Source organism: Ciona intestinalis, chromosome 7 (assembly GCF_000224145.3).
Source record: "Ciona intestinalis chromosome 7, KH, whole genome shotgun sequence".
NCBI lineage: Eukaryota > Metazoa > Chordata > Ascidiacea > Phlebobranchia > Cionidae > Ciona > Ciona intestinalis.
Window position 1 is genome coordinate 2,675,159 of NC_020172.2, and position 18,746 is coordinate 2,693,904.

Sequence of the window (18,746 nt, forward strand, 5' to 3'; positions counted from 1 at the left end):
TTAGAAAAAGCCAAAAATGGCGCTGCCTGGTACGGGAACTTTAAAAATGTAGGAGACTGTTTGTGTGACTAAAATAATGGCTTCAGCTGAAGACGAGGTGTTAACTGGCTTGCATCAGCTTCTTAAAAATATTGAGCCGACACTGAAAAGTGCATCGGGATCACTGGATGTTGCGGAGGATGTTTTGCTACATTTGGAAGAAACAGATGAGAGTTTTCACAAGTATGATATCTAGTGTGTATAGTTTGGGTAAATGTTGTAAAATATTGAAGCAGTTTAGATAAACTTGCCTGTGTCCTTTATTTTTTATGTATATTTATAATTTTCACTAGTTTCTGCCTTTATTTTGGTCGAATACAGTAAAATTCGGGTAATTATCGCATAAATGTAGTTATTATATGAAGTTTTCACCAGTTTTATTTTAGATAAAATGCATATATATGGTCTATTACATTTTCTATATCTATATATATATGGGGAATTGTGACATAAATGCATTTATTATTATGTAGATCTCTCTTTTAAGTTCTTTGTTTTTAAACAGGCATGACTTTGTAAAATACATCCGGGAAAATATAGAGACTTACATCGGCCCACTAGTGGATGAAGAAATTGAAAAACGAAGCATCTCTGGTGCCCCTAACTCCGTCTCCCGGCAAGAGACTCTTGTTCAAGCTGTTGCTGAAAGTGCTGTTGAATCTAGACTGTAAGTTGGGCGTTTTAAATAGGTAGTTAATATTTTCTTTGCAATGGGCATAAGGTTACAATGTGTTTAATTTTCTGAGTTACGGATATTTTACTTTGAATAAATAAATGTAACATGCGCATCCGTGCCAGGCAAGGCTACAACATCTGCTATAAAAATGCCACATGTGTGTTTTGTTTATACAACTTGTGCTCGCTTAAGAGTTACCACCCATGTAACTTTGTGGGTAAATTGCGTTGCCCAAGGTCACACATGCCCACAATGCTAGCAGCGGCTGGCCTTGAACCTGTCTCATCTGCAAAAGACAGTGCTAACCACTTTGCTAAACTGCACCCCATATGTTCAAATTAGGCATACAAACTACACTTTAATTTTTCCTCTTTTAGTTTCTCAGATTTGACGCAGAAGATTTGCTCTTCCACATCTTCCGCTGCCAACACGCTCCTGAGGAGCTTGGATGAGGAGCACAACAGCATGGGAAGTGATGAAGAGGTGGAGAGCCAATTAAGCAAGAGGATGAGGTCTGTCTTCAGTGAAGGAGCATCCACGTGTGGGTCTTCTTTTAATCAAGGGATGTTTTTCATGAGCCAGGTAATATTTTTGTATATTCTCTAAGAAGGTGTTCTGTCACAGCGACCACACTTATTTTCCTCCAGGTAAATGTAAACTTTTTTTAGCTGTAAGTGTGTCTTAACAACTGTTGTTTTGTCGCCATATCCTGTTTTTTTATTTAAAATATTTCTAAAACTTCGCTACTGTAATTGAAGAGACAAATAAGGTTATTTTTATATATTATTATAATTATCATATTCTATAGCAGATTTTTGACAGTTTGATACCATTCTATTTTATGTGAGTAAAGTCCCACAACATGACCCCAACTTGAGATTTAAACCTAGAGTTGGCCCATTACCCCTAAACTGTTTGATGGTTTTGTAGTCTAGTACAGAAATTTTTTGTGTCAGAAATTTATTATTTTCCATTTTTTGTCGTGCTTTAGTTTTCTTTAAAACTGCTGCAGTACATTTATTCATTTTGCAATAAATACTCTTATTTTTATAACAGGAGCAATTCCACTGCATTGCTGATGAGATGGACTGCAGAAAACCTATAGATATTCGTCGAGACGCATTGACAAGGTTATGCCATGTCCCCCCTTCTGATGTGATGGCCAGTGAAAGTTGGTCACAACTTCGTGTCTCATTAATGGATGCGTTAGCTGATCCTGATCCATTCCTATCACACACTACACTAAGTTTTCATGCAAAAATGTTTGCCGGTAAGTCTTATTATGAGTTTCTGGGCATGTTTTTTGTATATAGTTTTATACGAAAATGTCTCTTTAAGTTTTGGTGCAAAAAAATGTTTGCAGGTAAGTCTTATTATGAGTTTCTGAGCATGCCTTTAAAAATGTTTTTTAGGAACTCTTGTATACCTTGCCAGTAGTAATTTAAACATAGTTTTATATTAAATTTAGTGTTTTTGAAGATATTTTTTCTGTTTTGGGATTAATTTTTTTAAAGATATGTGATAAAAATCTTGTTTTTCAGTTAAATTAATTTTTTCTACTATGATTCTCAATTGTAGTTTCCAACTACCAAATAATGCGCGAGACATACACATGCTTGGCTGAACATCTGATAAGATGGTTCAAATCTTCATCTCAAAGTCTTCCTAGTATTTATGAACCTCTTGACATCACCAAATCTGAAGTAGTACTGCTAATAAAAAGGTGACTTAATTTTATTATATTTAAATAATGTCGGTCTGTCATATAATTCCCCCTAAATCTTTAATCTGCCCTTCCAAAATTACTATTTGAAAGTCACTTGTGCTGCAGTATGAAGCGAAATTTTTGATTTGCGCCAATAAAAAAAAAACTTTAAATATCAGTAAACATTTTGGAGGATTGAACGAAGAAATTATTAGACCAGATTTGGGGCTTTAGCTTGTTTTCTTCTGACCTACAAACATATAAAATATAATTTTCCTGTCTTTAACTTTACGCTTGTTATTTCAGAATACGTCTCCTGAATGAGTTTCAATGTGAAGTCCCTTCTATATGGGTTCGATATCCAGAAAGTTTTCTTGAAGTCATTGTTGACAGCAGTTTATCTTTGCTCTGTCTGCAACTTAAACTGGGTGAGCTGCACCAAAATTTCAATCACTTTTTATACTGTACTAAAATAAACACTTCGTTTCGGATCTGAATTTCTTTATTTATTGCTCTGCAGTGGTTTTGTTTTAGTCATTGAAACATTCAATTCACTTTTTGCACCAATTTTTATGTATTTTTTACACTGTAGCAAAATTATAGTTCTTTTTTTAAATCAGATGTTTTTAATATTTTTTGATCCTGTTTTTGACTGAACTATTGTAGGAGTCAAGGTTATCAAAACAGTTTTTTGATAAATAGTTACCGTAGAGAAAAAATGGTATGAAAATAAACTAACCACAGAGGCCAGAGCTTATTTGACATCCTATACATGGTGCCTTTATTGCAGCCATTCATCTAACACTAAATATATATATATTGCCTGGTTAAGTTTATGACACTACGGCCTACATGTTAAAACCAATTATAAAATTTTATAAAAAAAATTTAGGCAAAAACAGCAACAACAGTGACAAACTGACAGCTCTGCACTTTCTTTCTTTGATTGACATACGTGCAAACTGGTTTAGGAAATGGCTTCATGGGAATTACAGCAGAGCCACACTTATTAACTCGTTAGAAGGAAAATACCAGTGAGTGAGAACTTTTTGGTTAGAAATCTAAAATTCTTTTCTATACGGTTGCGGCCCTATGGACTGAAATATAGGCCAGAGTTGGCTCATTACGCCAATTTTGACTCTAATAAAAAGTAACAAATACTAAACATACAATTTTTGTTGTAAAATGTCCAAAGAGAATGCATATAAAATCACCGGGCCTTCTTATATTACGACTAAGAGAATTCTGACTTTGTGCAGGCCAGTTCTTCAGGATGCTGTGTTGCAATGTTTAACTTTCTGCCGAGACAGTCTTTCTAAACCAAAGTCTCACCCCCACCATACACCCCAGGATGGAAGAAGGTAATTTGAAATCTTAAGTTTTAACATCATGTTTGACGCTATAGCAAAGAAAGTTATCGGACAAATCTGGTATGAATCTTAAGTCCTTATATAGAATAGCAAAAAATAAAGTGGTTAGCACACGACTGCTTCTAACCCAGAGATAACCGGTTCAAAGCTTGTTGCTGCTACTGTTATGGGAATTTTTCTTTAACCAATGTATCTTTAAATGGGTTGTTGTATAATAAAAAAAATCATTCACAAAGTTACATATGTGGTAACTAGCAGGCACAAGGTGTATGCAACAAAACACCAATGTTATAACGGCGAGGATAAATAATCGACGTATATTTATTTATTCATTTTTTCTTGCTCTAGAACCACATACACACCAAATGAAATCCGATACGCTCGATTTGTTCACTCGTTGTGCTTCGTATCTCGCCTCCTCTTCTATACAGGAGGAAGAGAGCTCTTCCCAGTCAGCATTGATATCTTCCCGCATCCAATATCAGTCCAACATCTTCTTATATCTTGGATTCAGGTATCTTATTTTTTTTCAACCTTAAATATGTAATTTTTGAAAACAAAATTTTTTATTAAAAATTGCGATTATGATTAAAAATGAAATTTTTGATTAATACACACAATTTTTTATTAAAATGCGACTTTTAAGGGTATTTAAAAATATCTGTGTTTGTATAGGTGTTACAAAATTGAAATTTATTAAAATATGTTCAAAGCAAGACACTTAATGCCAAACACGATGATTTCTCGCTGTATGGCAGAAAAAACTTGCTCTTTAAGATCAAAAGATAAACAACTGCCAGAAGATCTCTTTCAGACTTAGTTTTAAAACAAAAATCCCCGGAAGTAAATTTCTCACATGCATGTATTTTTACAACATTTTTAAACCAACTATTGGTAATGGTTTTAGTTTTTAAATCCATTGCTATATCATTTCATATTTGTGTTTTAGCTTATTGGGCTGGCAAAATCAAAACCAAAGCACGGCCATAAGGCTTATGAACCAGCATCATTGGTGTGCAAGGTATGTACATATTAAGATAAAAATTACTAACTGATTTCTAAGCCATGTATATTTCAGGCGATTTGCAACTTATGTTTATCTAATGCATTCGTTGAACAATGTGTTGGAGATGAAGTTATTTCTGTTCTTCTTATTCCTATCAGGACATGGCTTGGTAAGATAATTATAACTATGTAAAGTTATTAGTTTTGCACTAATTAGACCACACAATTGCTTTAACCTAGTGGTCACTAATGGTTTGTCCAAATTATCAGCCATGTACAAAGAAAAGAAATACATATATATATATACATATATATATATATATATATATATATATATAACCAACCACAAAGTTACATACATGTAAGCTGGCATGAGGTGTATGAACATCCGTGTCATAACAACTATTATTTTCAGGCCATGCGAGAATAAATCAAGTTACATCCATTCCTTCATTCAGTTATTTACTTACACTAGTTTTTGCTGATGAGTTCTTCATCATATTACAAATATTAAAAAAACTTTTTTCTGACAATTCTTTTTCACTAATATACTTAACTTATAACTGGACAGTGGGCATGAGGCGCACGAAACCATTAAGCAACTGAAGCATATTCTCTGCCGTGCCCGTTACACATAAATTTGTTCTCTTTTTTTCCCATAGAACCATCAAGTAAAAGATACAGTGAGAGCTGTATGCTCCATATTGCTGAGATACTTGCTTGTCTGACATCAACATGTGCTGGAAGAAAACTTTTACTTCATGGAAGTGGCTCAGAAAAGAAGTAAGTAGCAATATAGGCTGCACTATGGCTCGTTTGTATGCTAGGTGTAGCGATCACGCTTATTTTCTTTCAATTAAATGGTAATATGTTTTTAACTGTAAGCGTGTTTGAAAATATTTTCAAATCTTCGCTACTGTAATTGAAGAGACAAATAAAGTTAATATTATTATATTACCACTGTAGTGTTTTAAAAACGTTTTTTTTAAATTTAAATAACAACAAATATAACTGCTAAATAGCTACAGCTTATGTTATTGCAAATAGAAATAAAATAATAAAAAAAATGTAGTTTGATATGTAGAAACTAAGATGCAAATAAAAAATAAAAATAAATTTGATGTTTAGAAAAATAAGATGCAAATAGAAATAAACAAATAGTTTTAGTTTTGACAATCAGGCGTCGTAGTAACTTGTAAGTTGGGATGAGGTGAATGAAACAGAACACTCATGTTTACCGGCCATGAAAGAATTAAGGGTATTTACATTCATAGTTACAATCATGTATTTTGAAACTTTTGCATTTTTATTTCTTATTTTTTTTTAATCTAGATCAGCCGCTGCTCATGTTATTGCTGAGTTTGCTCAAAAGTCACTGAATTCCAAACTTCCCTCGGGCACCCTGCAATCAGCTGGTAATATACCAAGCTACTCCGTTGTTGGGGCATTCGTATTTGTGTGTCGGCAAATGTATAATGTATGTGAAGGCTTACTGTTGCTGCTGGAGTACAATTTGCATCAAGGAATTGCTGCCGCTTGGAAACAGGTGGAAATTAAGTGTTTTGAGCATAAAATGTTTTAAAAAAATTTGAATATTGTTTTGTTATGATTTGAGGTTGCCTTTGGTGTATGTGTCTTTGGCCAAGACACATGAGAGCAATTACTTTAATTCAGTGATCCCTTATAGATTCACTAAATTGTCAGGCACATATTCCAAAAAAAAGAAAAAATTATATATACCTACAAATTTATATAACTCCTAAGTGAGCATCTAGTGTGTGAAACAAAACATACGTTTTATATCGACTAACATTAGTAATTTAAGGATAAAGTAAGTTTCATTCATTCAACACTTGATCTACAGAAATTGTAACAAACTATTTTCAGGCTCATGAAAAATGGGGTGACAGCCATGCTGTGCCACTCAAATTTGACGACTCGAATGAAAATATTGACGAACAAAGTTCACCCACCCAATCAAGCTCAAGAAACCTCGTACTTTGGGAAGAAACTTTACTTGATAACCTTCTTAACTTTGCTGCTACTCCAAAGGTGGGACTACTGACTGCAGAGCATTTTTTTAAATTTTGTACAATATTTTGTATAATTTGTAAAATTCTTTTATTATGTTGTTTGTAGAGTTTAACAGTTGCTCTTTTTAGAATGAGTTTTGTATTGCTGTTTTTTCCATAAATTAGTTATGATGCCGGTACCTCCCGCCTTTTTTTTGTATGCTATTCCGACATTGACAGAATAACTTTGTTTCATTGGCCATTATGTTATGGCCAATGAAACCAATGTAAATAATGAACTCTAAGAAATCTTTTTTTTGCACTATTGAATTACACTAATGCTGTTGGACTTATACTAAATTTTTTCAGGGTCTTTTGCTACTCCAGCAAACTGGTGCAATAAATGAATGTGTGGCGTACATGCATTCACGTTATACAAAGAAGCTGCAAGTGAGCAAATGTGAAAAGTTTGGGTATGGTGTTATGGTCACACAAGTTGCTGCTACTGCTGCTGGCACTTCAGGTTACTTTTGTACTGTATTTAAATTGAATGAATATAACTTGCTGTATCCGCGCGTAGCTGGAAAACGACAGTTGATAAAACACGAATGTTTTGTTTCATACACTTCGTGCCAGCTTACGAGTTACCACGATTTAACTTTCTAATTGATTTTTTTATATTGTATGGCTGACAACAATATTGTATAGCTGACAAATTGGTGACTACTGGGTTGGAGCAATTAAAGTGTCTTGCCAAAGGCCACATACGTCCACAATGGTAGCAGTGATGAGCCTTGAATCTATTACCTCTGGGTTAGAGGCCTGTGTGCTAACAAAAACTCATTTTTATTATAAATCCATGTTGATTTTCAGCTATATTTTAAGTTTTACCATTAAAAAGTTTTTGCTATACAGCATTATACAAAGCTGGTTTCTTACGTGCAATCATCCACGAGCTGTGGAGTCATCTGGAGCATGCAACAGATGAAATAAGGATGACAGCTCCTCGTCCTTTTCCTCTGCATCCTATTGATAGATCTGTGCATAAGGTAAAGGAATATAATATAACGACTATCGTTGCCGCACCACACAAGGATAAACAAGTTACATTTATTCTTTCTTTCAAAATTCTTTATAAGCTCTGTATAAATAAATTTCTCCCTTAATAAATCCAAAAATACAATCACCAACAAAGTTACATTCATGGTAAATTGTAAGCTGGCACGAGGTGTATGAAAAAGAACACCCATGTTATAACGATTGTCCTTTTTCTAGTCGCGCAAAGGTAAATCAAGTTACAATACATTTAAATTAATTCATTCAATTACAGTCCTTCATGGGGTTGGTGAATGTTTTAAGTTCCTACCCTGCTGTACATGAGCTATTCTACCAACAACAACTACCCAATAAAACTTCGTATACTTTCCGGGAAATGCCAGAATCACCAATTGTAAGTAAACAGCCCAGTGGTCACTGATGGGTTGTTCAAATTGTCAGAAATTAAAAATCCCTCCCAAAATAATTACCCGCAAAGTTATATACATGGTAACTTGTAAGCATACGTGAGGTGTATGAAACAGAACACCTTTGCTATAACAATTTTTGTTGCCCCCTCCCCCCCCATGGTAAATAAATCGAACTTGTGTGCTTTTTTGAACAATTTATTTATAGTGCTTAAAAACAGCTGTATGTTTTTAGTATCAATGTTTGTTCTGTAACCTATGCTGCAAGGTGCTTAAAATATGTTTTTCTTTCAGAATTTAATTGACAGGTTGGTAATGATCAATTCAGAAGCAAAAATTCACGCCTTATTCAACTACGAACAATCCCATGTATTTGGATTAAGGTATAATATGTTCAAATTTAGCCCTTCAAATTCTTGATTCTATTTCCTTATAGGTTGCTAGCTGTTCTAGCCTGTCACTTGGACAGTTGGTTACTGCTTGAAACTCAGTACAACATACAACACACGCTGTTGGAGCTGCAAAAGAACAACAGAACCATTGAAGGGTAAATGCAAATATAGACACTGTTTGAAAAACAAAATCATACCTTGTTGTAAATAAAAAATTTAACCTTGAATTTTTTCTATGTATGTATATGATATTAAATATGTCCGATGCCGTGGCTTAGTAGTTTGCCCTTGTCTCATAAGTAAAAGATACGGAGTTCAATACTTCATACTGATAGCTGTGAGCTGTATGCGTTCTTGGGCACTTAACACCAATTGCTCTAACCCAGTGATCCCTAATGGTTGTCCAGATTATAACCCACAAAGTCACAGCTCAAAGGCTTTGTTGTTAGACCTGACAAGGACCTTACTCATATAGAATAAAATATGAAGCAAAGATGGTTATATTTTTAATCTCTATCAATGCTTCAAGGTGTTTGCACCTGCAAAAAAATAAAAAACAAATACTGTTTGCAAGGGAAGTTTTTACCCCTAATATAGGTGTAGTTTTCCACTCTTTGTTTTATTTCAGGGAAATAATAATTGACCGTCTTTCCATTGAACGCAACTATTTGCTTGTAAAGACTCATATGATAGGGGGGGAAGGTGAAAGACTTTTACCAAGTCGTTCTCTTGATGATAACTCACAACAGAGAAGACAGCGTCATTATGTGTGGCCTTTATTTTATCACTTTCCAATCCCAAAAGAGTACACACCAACTATAGCATCACAAACTTCAATGAAAAAAGGTGAATTTTGGGTTTTGTTTTGCTTGGTATTAGTTAGTGTGAAGTGGTCACGATTTGAATTTTTTGTGTATGTGTATTTTTTTGTGTTTAAATAGAGATACTTAAATGTGACCTAAAGGTATCAGCTGTTTCATAAGAAACTCTGTTGGGTACCTTTAGATCACATTTGAGAATTTCTATCAATACACAGACTTTTATTTTTGGTTGGTATATCATTGAGCGTGGAAGGGTGTATCGTATCTGCATAAAAATGCCATGTCTTAAACCTAAACCCTTTATTCCAACAGAAAGTGCATTGAGTCGCTTTCTTGCCTCTTCCAAATCATCCGAGAAAAATCGACAATGGTTGGAGCAGTTACGATCCACGTTCTGCAAAGTGATGAAGACCGCAGCATCCACTGTAAGAGGGGGAGTGTTGATAGAGACGATTGAAAAAACCATCCAAGCACTAGAGAGAATGCCAGAGGAGAGAGTATTTAAGAAAACTCCAACAAGAGGTTTGAAAATATATTAGAACTACCTTCATGTAGTAATAACAAAGATTCAGAACTGCATGTTAAAAGTAAAAGTATACTATGTGGCCCATTGGTTAGCACATCTGCCTCTAGCCTAGCCTATAAGTTACAGAATCAAAGCTGTTATATTTGTGGGTGTGTGCGGACAAAACACTTATGACAACTTCTTCGAACTACTAGTTCTTTAAAGTTGTCTGAATTCTCAGTCATACGTTAAAAAATCACACCAAAATAATCACCAATGGAGTAAAATACATTCATATCCCATTTGATTGTTTTGCATTAAAAAACAGGCAGTTCCTATAAAGTAAAAAACAACTTTTCCTCACATGCACTATTCAACAAAATTCTTGCCACAGGTCAGTTTAGAGACTCTGGTTCTGCCTCGAACAACAATTTACAAAACATTGGTGTAAAGCTGGCAATCAGATATGGCAAGCAGATTAATGCATTGAAAGCCAACCCTGAAACTGCTGCAGCAAATCTTGTAACAGTGCTAAGGACATGCTCACAGTTTCTTGCTCAGCAACAAAGTTATTCTTCTGTTTTAAGTAAGAAAATAATTTGTTAAACTGGCTGCTTATTGGGGGGTTCTCAATTCTGTGATAGTTTTTTTTTACAAAATTTGCTAAAAAATCACTACTTATGTCAAGGGTAATTGGTGCCGTAGTACAGTATTTAGTGCGCCCGCTTTTAACCCAGAGGTTTTGGGTTTGAGACTTGACACTGCTACCATTGTGGGTGAATGAGTCCTTAGGAAGACAGTTAAAGTCTATTTTTCCAACCCACAGTAGTCACTAGTGTGTCTGAATTATTCGGCATACAATATGTTTAAAAAACTATTGCCCTGTGTTACATACGTGGTAACTCGTAAGCGGGCCCTCCCCGGGTTTGGAAAAAACAACAAGTGTCGTTATTAACCACGTAAAGATAAAGCAAGTACATTCATTATTAAAAGAAGTTTACTTTCACTGTTTCAGGAAAAACATTATTTTTAAACTTTTTTTTCATCCAACCAGAACTTACATCTGGTCCATACCCATGTTATGACTGGTTCGTAAGCAGCATCTTTCTAATGGTGTCTGGGAGTAAGGACCGAAGTCTCTCCATACTGATGAAGTTATCTGAATTACTTTGCTCTGGTTACTTGTGGCCAGCAAGATTGCATGCAAGTGTAAGTTGAATCACCAAACTAAAAATTAAAAAATTACACAAACTGTAAATTTACAATTGTGGTAACTGTCCTTGGGCAAGACAAATAACGGCATGTTTTTAAACCTAATGGTTCTTTATGGGTATACTAAATTGTCAGGCATATATTACAAAAATAAAACAAAATTTCAAAAATAATCACTCACAAATTTCTAAAGGAGTAACTTGTATGTGGGCACGAAGTGTATGAATCAAAACACCTGTGAATAACAAATGTTATTTCCCCCACATGAGGATAAATAAGCTACATTCGTTCAGTTAATCGATGTTTTATATTCAGATTCATCTATCAGAAGGTGTTCGAGCGAGTGGTATTCCTCCAGTATTTTCATGCACAGGACATCATGTTGAACTTATTCTGCAGGTTTGTGGTTTATATATATTTTAGTAAGTTAACTGGAAAAGCATACTATAGTTGTCCAACACAGTAGTTAATGCATGTGCCTCTAGGCCAGAGGTTTTGAGTTCGAGGCTTGCTACTTTTTCCATTGTAAAGGTAGGTGTCTTCAAACACAAAAAAAAACAAATAAAAATCCCCAAAAATATTCATCCACAAAGTTACATTCTGTCCGATTCGGAATTCTCTCATTTTTAAATACATTATCTTGTCTTCCAGTTTTTAACATCTGTAACAAACTCCCAACAACTTTTTGTAATCCTTTATATCCCATACCTTGAAACCAAAACAAGTTTGTTTTATTCCAGGCTGAACACCCTTTAATTTACTCAGCATTCCGCATGAGTGGGTACACCCCATCACAGATTACCCAGCATTGGTTAACCCAGTGTTTCTGGAACTATCTGACATGGACACAAGTCACTCACTATATTGTTACCGTTATAACAATGGGATGTGATTATCAGGTATGTTGATACATCAACAATATTATGGGCTTATAGTGTAATTATGTCCGACGTTGTGGCAAGTGCCTGCCTCTAACCAATAGGTAATGGGTTCAAGGCTAGTCGCTGCTACCATTAGGGCATAGGTGTCCTTGGGCAAGACACTTAACGACAATTTCTCCAACCCAGTGGTCACTAATGAGTTGTCTAAATTATCAGCCACACATGAAAAAAACACCCACAATGTAACATACATGGTAACTCGAAAGCTGGCACGAGGTGTCCGAAACAAAACACCCGTGTTATAACGACTGACGTTTTGCGGCCATGTGAGGATAAAGTAAGTTACATTCATTTATTACTATAAAGTAGTTATATTGTATTATAATCACAGTCTGCTTGTTCATTCTTAACCCTATTTCATTAAAATGATTAACGCTTTGATTCACCACGTTTTTATTCTATTCTCTTCTTGAGTGTAATTCTCTGCTTAAGTGTTGCGTTGTGTTACAAAAAAACATTCTTATGTTTATCTTGCCTAATTGGTGATCAATTACCAAACAAGGACTGAATGAAAGATTGTAACTTACTTTAACCTCGTGTGGCCGAAAAACGACAATCGTTATAACACATGTGTTCTGTTTTCTACACCTCGTGCCAGCTTTCGAGTTACCATGAATGTTACTTTATGGGTAATTATTTTTTTTTATTTTTTTTCTTTTATGCATGGCTGATAATTTGGACAACCAATTAGTAACCACTGGGTTTGTTATATAACTAGTCAGCAGGCATCATACTTTTATATATTAAATGAATGTATTTAACTTACTTATTCCCGCACAGTGGGCAACAACAGTTGTTTTAACATGAGTTTTCTGGTTCACAAATCTGGTGCTTAATTGGTTGTGCTATACACGTTAAAACATCACATATAAATTATTATTGCTTGGTAATTATTTACACTGTGCATATAGACTTTGGCTTGCAAACACCTGTACAGTAGCTACTTATCTTATTAAACGGCAACCAATCGTTTCCTGGATGTTTTTGTAATAGGTAAACTCTTGCCTTAATTCAAGATTATACCTTGCTTTGGAAATTTTATTCCCCTGTACAATAGAAATCCCTAGCGGCCTAGCCTGTTCATATTTTGACTAGTATCCGCTACCTTCTCTTTTTTGTGTATCCAACCGGCAACTTTGTGTACAGTTTCCTTCTGTAAATTGTGCAAAGCTTTACTAAAATGATTTGGATTTTTGCAATATTTTAGTTTTTATAATTTCGAACTTTGTTACTGAAAATGAAAAATTGAAGTGACAGATAATAGTTAATTATGTCAAACATGCAGTATAACATAAATATGTATTAATCCAAATCAAAGGTTTACATCTGTGTCAGCATATTGAAACATCTTCAACATGAAATTTTAAGTCACCGTCAAACACAAGATCTTCAAGTATTTCTTAAGGTAATGGCATCAATGCGAGTTCATTAAATGTTGAGTTCCAACAGCCAGCTTTTTTCCACACTTTTTTTATCAATGGCAATTTTTGCAACTGTCATTTTGCTGTTAAATCCTCTGTTTGGTATTTCAACAATAATATGATTTCCACTATCATTTTCTTATAGATAAAAAATTGTGTTATTTTAAACTTTAATTTGAAGCCATCATTTAAGACCAGGACTTTAAATTTTTAATAGAATCCTTTTGTTTCAGGAAAACCCAATAGAAGGATTTGTTGTGTCCGAGTGGTTTGATTACATGAACAAACTGGAACAAACATATAGGAATACAGTTCTTACCTCAATGCGAAACATAGCTTGACAAACCTCAATATTATAACATCTAAAATGACCTGACAATCCAGTTTAAGCGAGATGGAAGCTGAAAAAAGAACAGATTTGCTCATAGGTGTTGCAACATGCGTCATTCCTTTTAAAATAATTTTCATGTTTTTGGATGCTTTGGTTTTGAACACAATCATATTTACATGTGGGCTATGAAGCTTTGTACCCAAATCACTGTGAATTTTATTAATAAAACATAGAACTGACTGTTTCATTTCAGACGCAATTGCATGCAAAAAGGCTAGCACAATAATTTCGCAAGATACGAAAGATGACACCGTATTTTTCCATTACAAAATTCTCTTTACAGCATAGACGCTATCTGAACATGATTTAATCACATCTGCCAGTTTCCCAGTGGTTTCTATGTTGTCAGTAACTTTTAACGCTTCAGTGTATTCAGCTATCTTTTTCAGCAGTTCATGAATAGTAGCATTCAAATGTGTGCAGGGGACAGGAGCTCTTATATCAGACTGGAGATTCTGGAAGCTTGAATCTTCATTTGGTTTATTAAATGTCGCCATGGTCTGCTTCACAGGTGCTAAACTGTCCTCAACAATTTCTCCCTTAGGATGTTCCATAGCATGAGGTACACTTGATGGACCAGAACTTGATTGGGGAAAGCTACGATTTGAAGCAGTTGATCTTACAGCATCTTTTATTGAATTGTCTATTGCCTTTGAAAAAGCAGAAGTGATGCGTCCTAGGAAAAATACTTAAATAACATAACAGTACAAATGACTGTCTTTTTTTCCCCCAGTTTTATTTACAATACTTGAAAGTATTACTCAATGCAGAAAAACAGAGATCCGGACTATATTTTTTGTCTTAAATTTCTGTTCCAGTTTATGGCAGTCTCGAATTTTTTTTAAAACACATGCGTATATTTTAACATATGCATAACAGTATTGTAACATACCCTAAAATAACTACACATAAAGACATCAAACCTAAAGTGGCGCCATGGCGGAGATTAATTTGTAAGCATTACAAGTTACAACTAATAAGTTTGATCTGTATCAAAATACTGCACTAGCTACCCTGCATATTTTAAAGCTTGGCGCCTATGTCTATGTACATCCACATACACATAATAATCTTTGCGACATTTGTATATATACGACTTTTGTTACGTATTGCCTTGCCTATTAACAAATTTAAACCACTGACACTAAAATTCTCTTTTCAATCACTTACCTTCCCCAGAAGCATTTGCCTTTTTTCTTTCTTCCTGCTCTTTTTTAGTGGATAGTGCAGCTTCTTCACTTATGGCATGATCATCTTTCGATATTTCCGATTCCATCTCTGTACAAGCAACACAGAAATCTTCTCCATTGCGCGGTTGCATCATAATCGTTCCACAGACCTCACATAGCGCGTCTAGCATTCTATATCCTACATGAAATTGCTGTGAGAATTTAAACTGAAATTTTGTACTTTTACTTAAATGTGATTTGTATATATATTTTTGTTATAGCGGTTTTTAATTTCATTTAGGTTTATGGTCATTGACTTTTTTTTAATAAGGCACATATTGTGTGCTTATTTGATTAGCAATTAGCCCAGATAAAACCTTGTTTAAAAAAATGGAAAATCAACAAAAGTGTTATAAATTAAAACATTTAAAAGTAAAACAAATGGTTAAAACTGTGGAAAAGTTTTTGACAACAACAAAATTATAAAACAGCAAATAAGTTTTTTATAAAAAATACAACATGCATAACATAGACATATTACCTTGTAACATGTAATTTCCCAATCTTCTACTAATTTCATCACTTCTCTCTTGTCGTGACTGTAGTATCTTCATTTCGGCTTCAGTTGGTGGGGTCCATTCATCTGTTTCTGCTTCATCATACATTTTACGAATTTCGTTTTAACCTATTAAATAAAGTCCTACAAAAAACAGTTTTTAAATAAATAGCAAATAACAAACAGAACAACCACAGTTTTCTATATAAATACTTCAACACAATAAAAACACTCATTTTTAAATATTTATTTTGGCAATTTTAAACAATTTTTCATAATCCTTCGCCAATTTTTAATTAAAACACTCACTGTTAACTGTTCATTTTGGCAATTTCAGAAAAAATTTTCACTTTAAAATAGCTGCACCTATGCTTACACAGTGTTAAAAATGCTTTACAAAATTACTTTTCACATTAAAATACACTTTGCACAGTGTTCACCGAAAAGTAGCATATCATGTGGTTTAATCTTCAGTGTCCTGTAACAGCTCCTGCACAACTTTATCAGGTGAATTCCATTGCGTAAGGTTGTCTCTAATAAGTTGCATAATCAGTGTTGAATCCTTGTATGCGTCAGCACTCAGCTCTTCCACCTTTTTAAGAGCATCGTCGAACGCAGTTTGGGCAATATTAATTGCCTTTCTTTCGCTGTTTTTGATCTCATATAAAAAGACAGAGTGGTTAAGCGCAAGACCCAGCTTTATAGGATTAATTGCTGACATCCGTTCAGCTTCTGTATTTGCTGCATTATATGCTCTATTTGCTCCCGAGACAACTTTTTTCCTTTTCTCCGGAATGGAAGAAATTTCACACATGTAGCGGAAATAGTCACCCTTCATTTTGTAGTAAAACACTTGGCTGTCTTTATCCTGAGCGGATTTAAGCAAGTGAGAATCAATGAGCTGAATTATTTCTTGGCAAATGGCCTCGAGCTCTGCCTCGATTTTTTCCCTGTAATCACGCACTAATTCTATTCGGCCTTCGCTCTCCAGTTCTACTTTTTGTTCCACACTTGATATAGCTCGCCAGGATTGTCTCCTCGCACCCGTCGTATGTTTATACGCGATTGACAGCAAGTTTCTTTCGTCGTTGCTCAGCTCCGAGCCCATTTCGACAACGACTTTCATGGCTGCGGCCATCTCATTATAACGTTGTGCCTGTTCTGACAGTTTGGCACGGGCTATCATGTCTTCTCTTGACGACATTTTTGTTTTATTTAAAACACAGCTTAACCTATTCAAACTTTACAATAATACAAAGTGCAGTATTAAGTATCAGACTGGTTTAGCAGTAAAACAAATCGCATGCGCTTTACCTCAACAGTCTGATCTGTTGGTCCGATCGATTACTTCTGTTCTAGAAAAGGCCTAGTCATAAATTCAGACCGCACACACATGGCTGAGTCACGAGAATTAATATCCAGAGGCTGTTTACGTTCCTTTTGTATTTGTGCATAGCGAGAGTGTCAAGCAGCAAGCTTCTAATAGTAATTTATCTATTTATTAGTGCATTGCCGGAAAATTTAATACATAACGAGTCATTCCGTTTTACTGTTACTATATTAGGGCGAATCGTATTTAAATTTTCAGTGGTATAAATGCAGAAAAATTGCCATATTTCTCCGTTTGCAGAAGACTAAGCTTGTAAAGGTGAAATACTAGGTTTACAAGTTTTAGTTTGATTTTCGAATTATGTTGCAGCGACCAACAACAGCGTCAAACTTTAACCAATTACAGTTTGTTTTAGCCTAACGATTTACTAGACAAATAGGTTGAGTGAAAGGAATTTACAACTGAAATAAATTATTATAGTATTTGTTTTATTCAGCGCGTGTTTTATGTTTTATTCCATGTTAAGTTACAAAGCATGAGTTAATTACCATTGCAGACATTTCTTCGTTTTGCCGTTCTTTGGTTAATAACATTGGCGAAATTTTATAGTTAAAAAATTATAGTCAGTACCGGAGGGATCTTAAATTTCTCAAAGGAAAAAACTTACTAATATAACGATATCCGTTGCGGCCACGTCTTCGCAATCTCATGTCGTCATTGGTCATCGGTGTACGCGGTAATGCAACACTGTTTACAAAACAAAGCATATACAAAATCACTTCTAGTACGTGATAAGTTTACTAAAGCAGATACTGCTTTCATGCAAACAAACATTTACGAAAGCAATAATATAACTAAAACAGATGTTAAACCACGAGAAAGTGTATCAGTGATTCTTATTATTGGTATATACGGTCAGGTGGGGGAAGATGGTACACCTGTTCATTCTATGTTCTCGTCCAATATGATAGTAAACTAAAAAAACATTCAAAGAGTTATAAAACTGTATCCCCACAACTCCCATAGACCGTTGTTAATTGTTTAAAACGATAAGGATATTTGAATCATGTGTGCTAAAAGTGTCCCCTTTTCCCCCAACCTACTATATAGGCCTACCATTAAATGTTTTAAAAGTATGAAAGAATAACGTTTTCGTACATATAATACTAACTGCTTGTCGTTGTGTGTAGACTATATTGGCCGCTAAGCAAGTCGGGCGACAATCCGTAATCTATATGTATTTTAAAGACCGCAGATTGTACATGTTAACAGAATGCCTATTTTGTTCAAATATTGCTATACGGGTCCTTGCAAATTAGATGTGTCTGCAATATATCTGACAAACGCGAATGAGTTCTTCGTCATTGAGAGGTTATGGTGTACGAGTGGACTCTAGACATATTTTTGTTTACTGTCGGAAATTGGTACGTATACGTTTATGATCATTCAGTTTACTTCAGTTTTGGCAAATGAACGTCATGTATTGTTTGTGTATGCAAACTGTTAACCGGTAAGAGTGCTGTTATACTAAAGTCGTTTCCTGCTATAGCACTCTGTACTGTGAGTTTCCCATTTCCAGCTATGTTGACCTACTGTCAGGCAGAATATTTACTTTTATTTAACCACTTTAACCGGTGCGCGAAACAAGGACGATTTGACATAGTGTCGAGTCAACATTTTTAAATAAACAGTGCATTTAATGTGTCTTCGACATGCGTAGCGACAGTATAGCCTATTT

General features: G+C 34.6%; 3 protein-coding genes across 3 annotated transcripts; 1 reads left to right on the forward strand and 2 right to left on the reverse strand.

Moving 5' to 3' along the window:
• The first annotated feature begins 3 nt into the window (after window positions 1–3).
• Window positions 4–14,140, forward strand: LOC100183624 (protein broad-minded-like). The gene is made up of 27 exons (XM_018812561.2): window positions 4–222; window positions 545–706; window positions 1,093–1,297; window positions 1,772–1,985; window positions 2,294–2,438; window positions 2,727–2,848; window positions 3,313–3,454; window positions 3,680–3,781; window positions 4,139–4,304; window positions 4,740–4,811; window positions 4,869–4,965; window positions 5,458–5,578; window positions 6,128–6,341; window positions 6,683–6,847; window positions 7,177–7,330; window positions 7,723–7,856; window positions 8,138–8,257; window positions 8,565–8,653; window positions 8,707–8,817; window positions 9,291–9,508; window positions 9,796–10,005; window positions 10,383–10,574; window positions 11,043–11,197; window positions 11,516–11,599; window positions 11,941–12,099; window positions 13,460–13,546; window positions 13,796–14,140. Exons 1-27 carry the CDS (start codon window positions 77–79, stop codon window positions 13,901–13,903), a joined length of 3,894 nt encoding a protein of 1,297 aa, XP_018668106.1. The 5' UTR covers window positions 4–76; the 3' UTR covers window positions 13,904–14,140.
• LOC100175043 (Sjoegren syndrome/scleroderma autoantigen 1 homolog) lies at window positions 14,065–15,844 on the reverse strand. Its single transcript, XM_002130791.5, has 3 exons — window positions 15,664–15,844; window positions 15,124–15,321; window positions 14,065–14,629 (listed from the first exon to the last, which is right to left on the reverse strand). The coding sequence occupies exons 1-3, from the start codon at window positions 15,785–15,787 to the stop codon at window positions 14,217–14,219; spliced, it is 735 nt and encodes a 244-aa protein (XP_002130827.1). The 5' UTR covers window positions 15,788–15,844; the 3' UTR covers window positions 14,065–14,216.
• LOC100177381 (14-3-3 protein gamma-2-like) lies at window positions 15,823–17,025 on the reverse strand. Its single transcript, XM_002130777.5, has one exon. The coding sequence runs from the start codon at window positions 16,880–16,882 to the stop codon at window positions 16,142–16,144; it is 741 nt and encodes a 246-aa protein (XP_002130813.1). The 5' UTR covers window positions 16,883–17,025; the 3' UTR covers window positions 15,823–16,141.
• Window positions 17,026–18,746: the final 1,721 nt, after the last annotated feature.

Bases quoted from the DNA above. Each gene is read 5' to 3' on its own strand.
- LOC100177381 (XM_002130777.5), bottom strand. From the start codon at position 16,882: ATGTCGTCAAGAGAAGACATGATAGCCCGTGCCAAACTGTCAGAACAG.
- LOC100183624 (XM_018812561.2), top strand. From the start codon at position 77: ATGGCTTCAGCTGAAGACGAGGTGTTAACTGGCTTGCATCAGCTTCTT. The intron at 3,782-4,138 runs GTAATTTGAAAT...TTCTTGCTCTAG, and splicing joins ACACCCCAGGATGGAAGAAG to AACCACATACACACCAAATG. The intron at 11,600-11,940 runs GTTTGTGGTTTA...GTTTTATTCCAG, and splicing joins ATGTTGAACTTATTCTGCAG to GCTGAACACCCTTTAATTTA.
- LOC100175043 (XM_002130791.5), bottom strand. From the start codon at position 15,787: ATGTATGATGAAGCAGAAACAGATGAATGGACCCCACCAACTGAAGCC. The intron at 15,322-15,663 runs GTAATATGTCTA...AATTTCATGTAG, and splicing joins GGGAAATTACATGTTACAAG to GATATAGAATGCTAGACGCG. The intron at 14,630-15,123 runs GTAAGTGATTGA...TATTTTTCCTAG, and splicing joins GGCAAATGCTTCTGGGGAAG to GACGCATCACTTCTGCTTTT.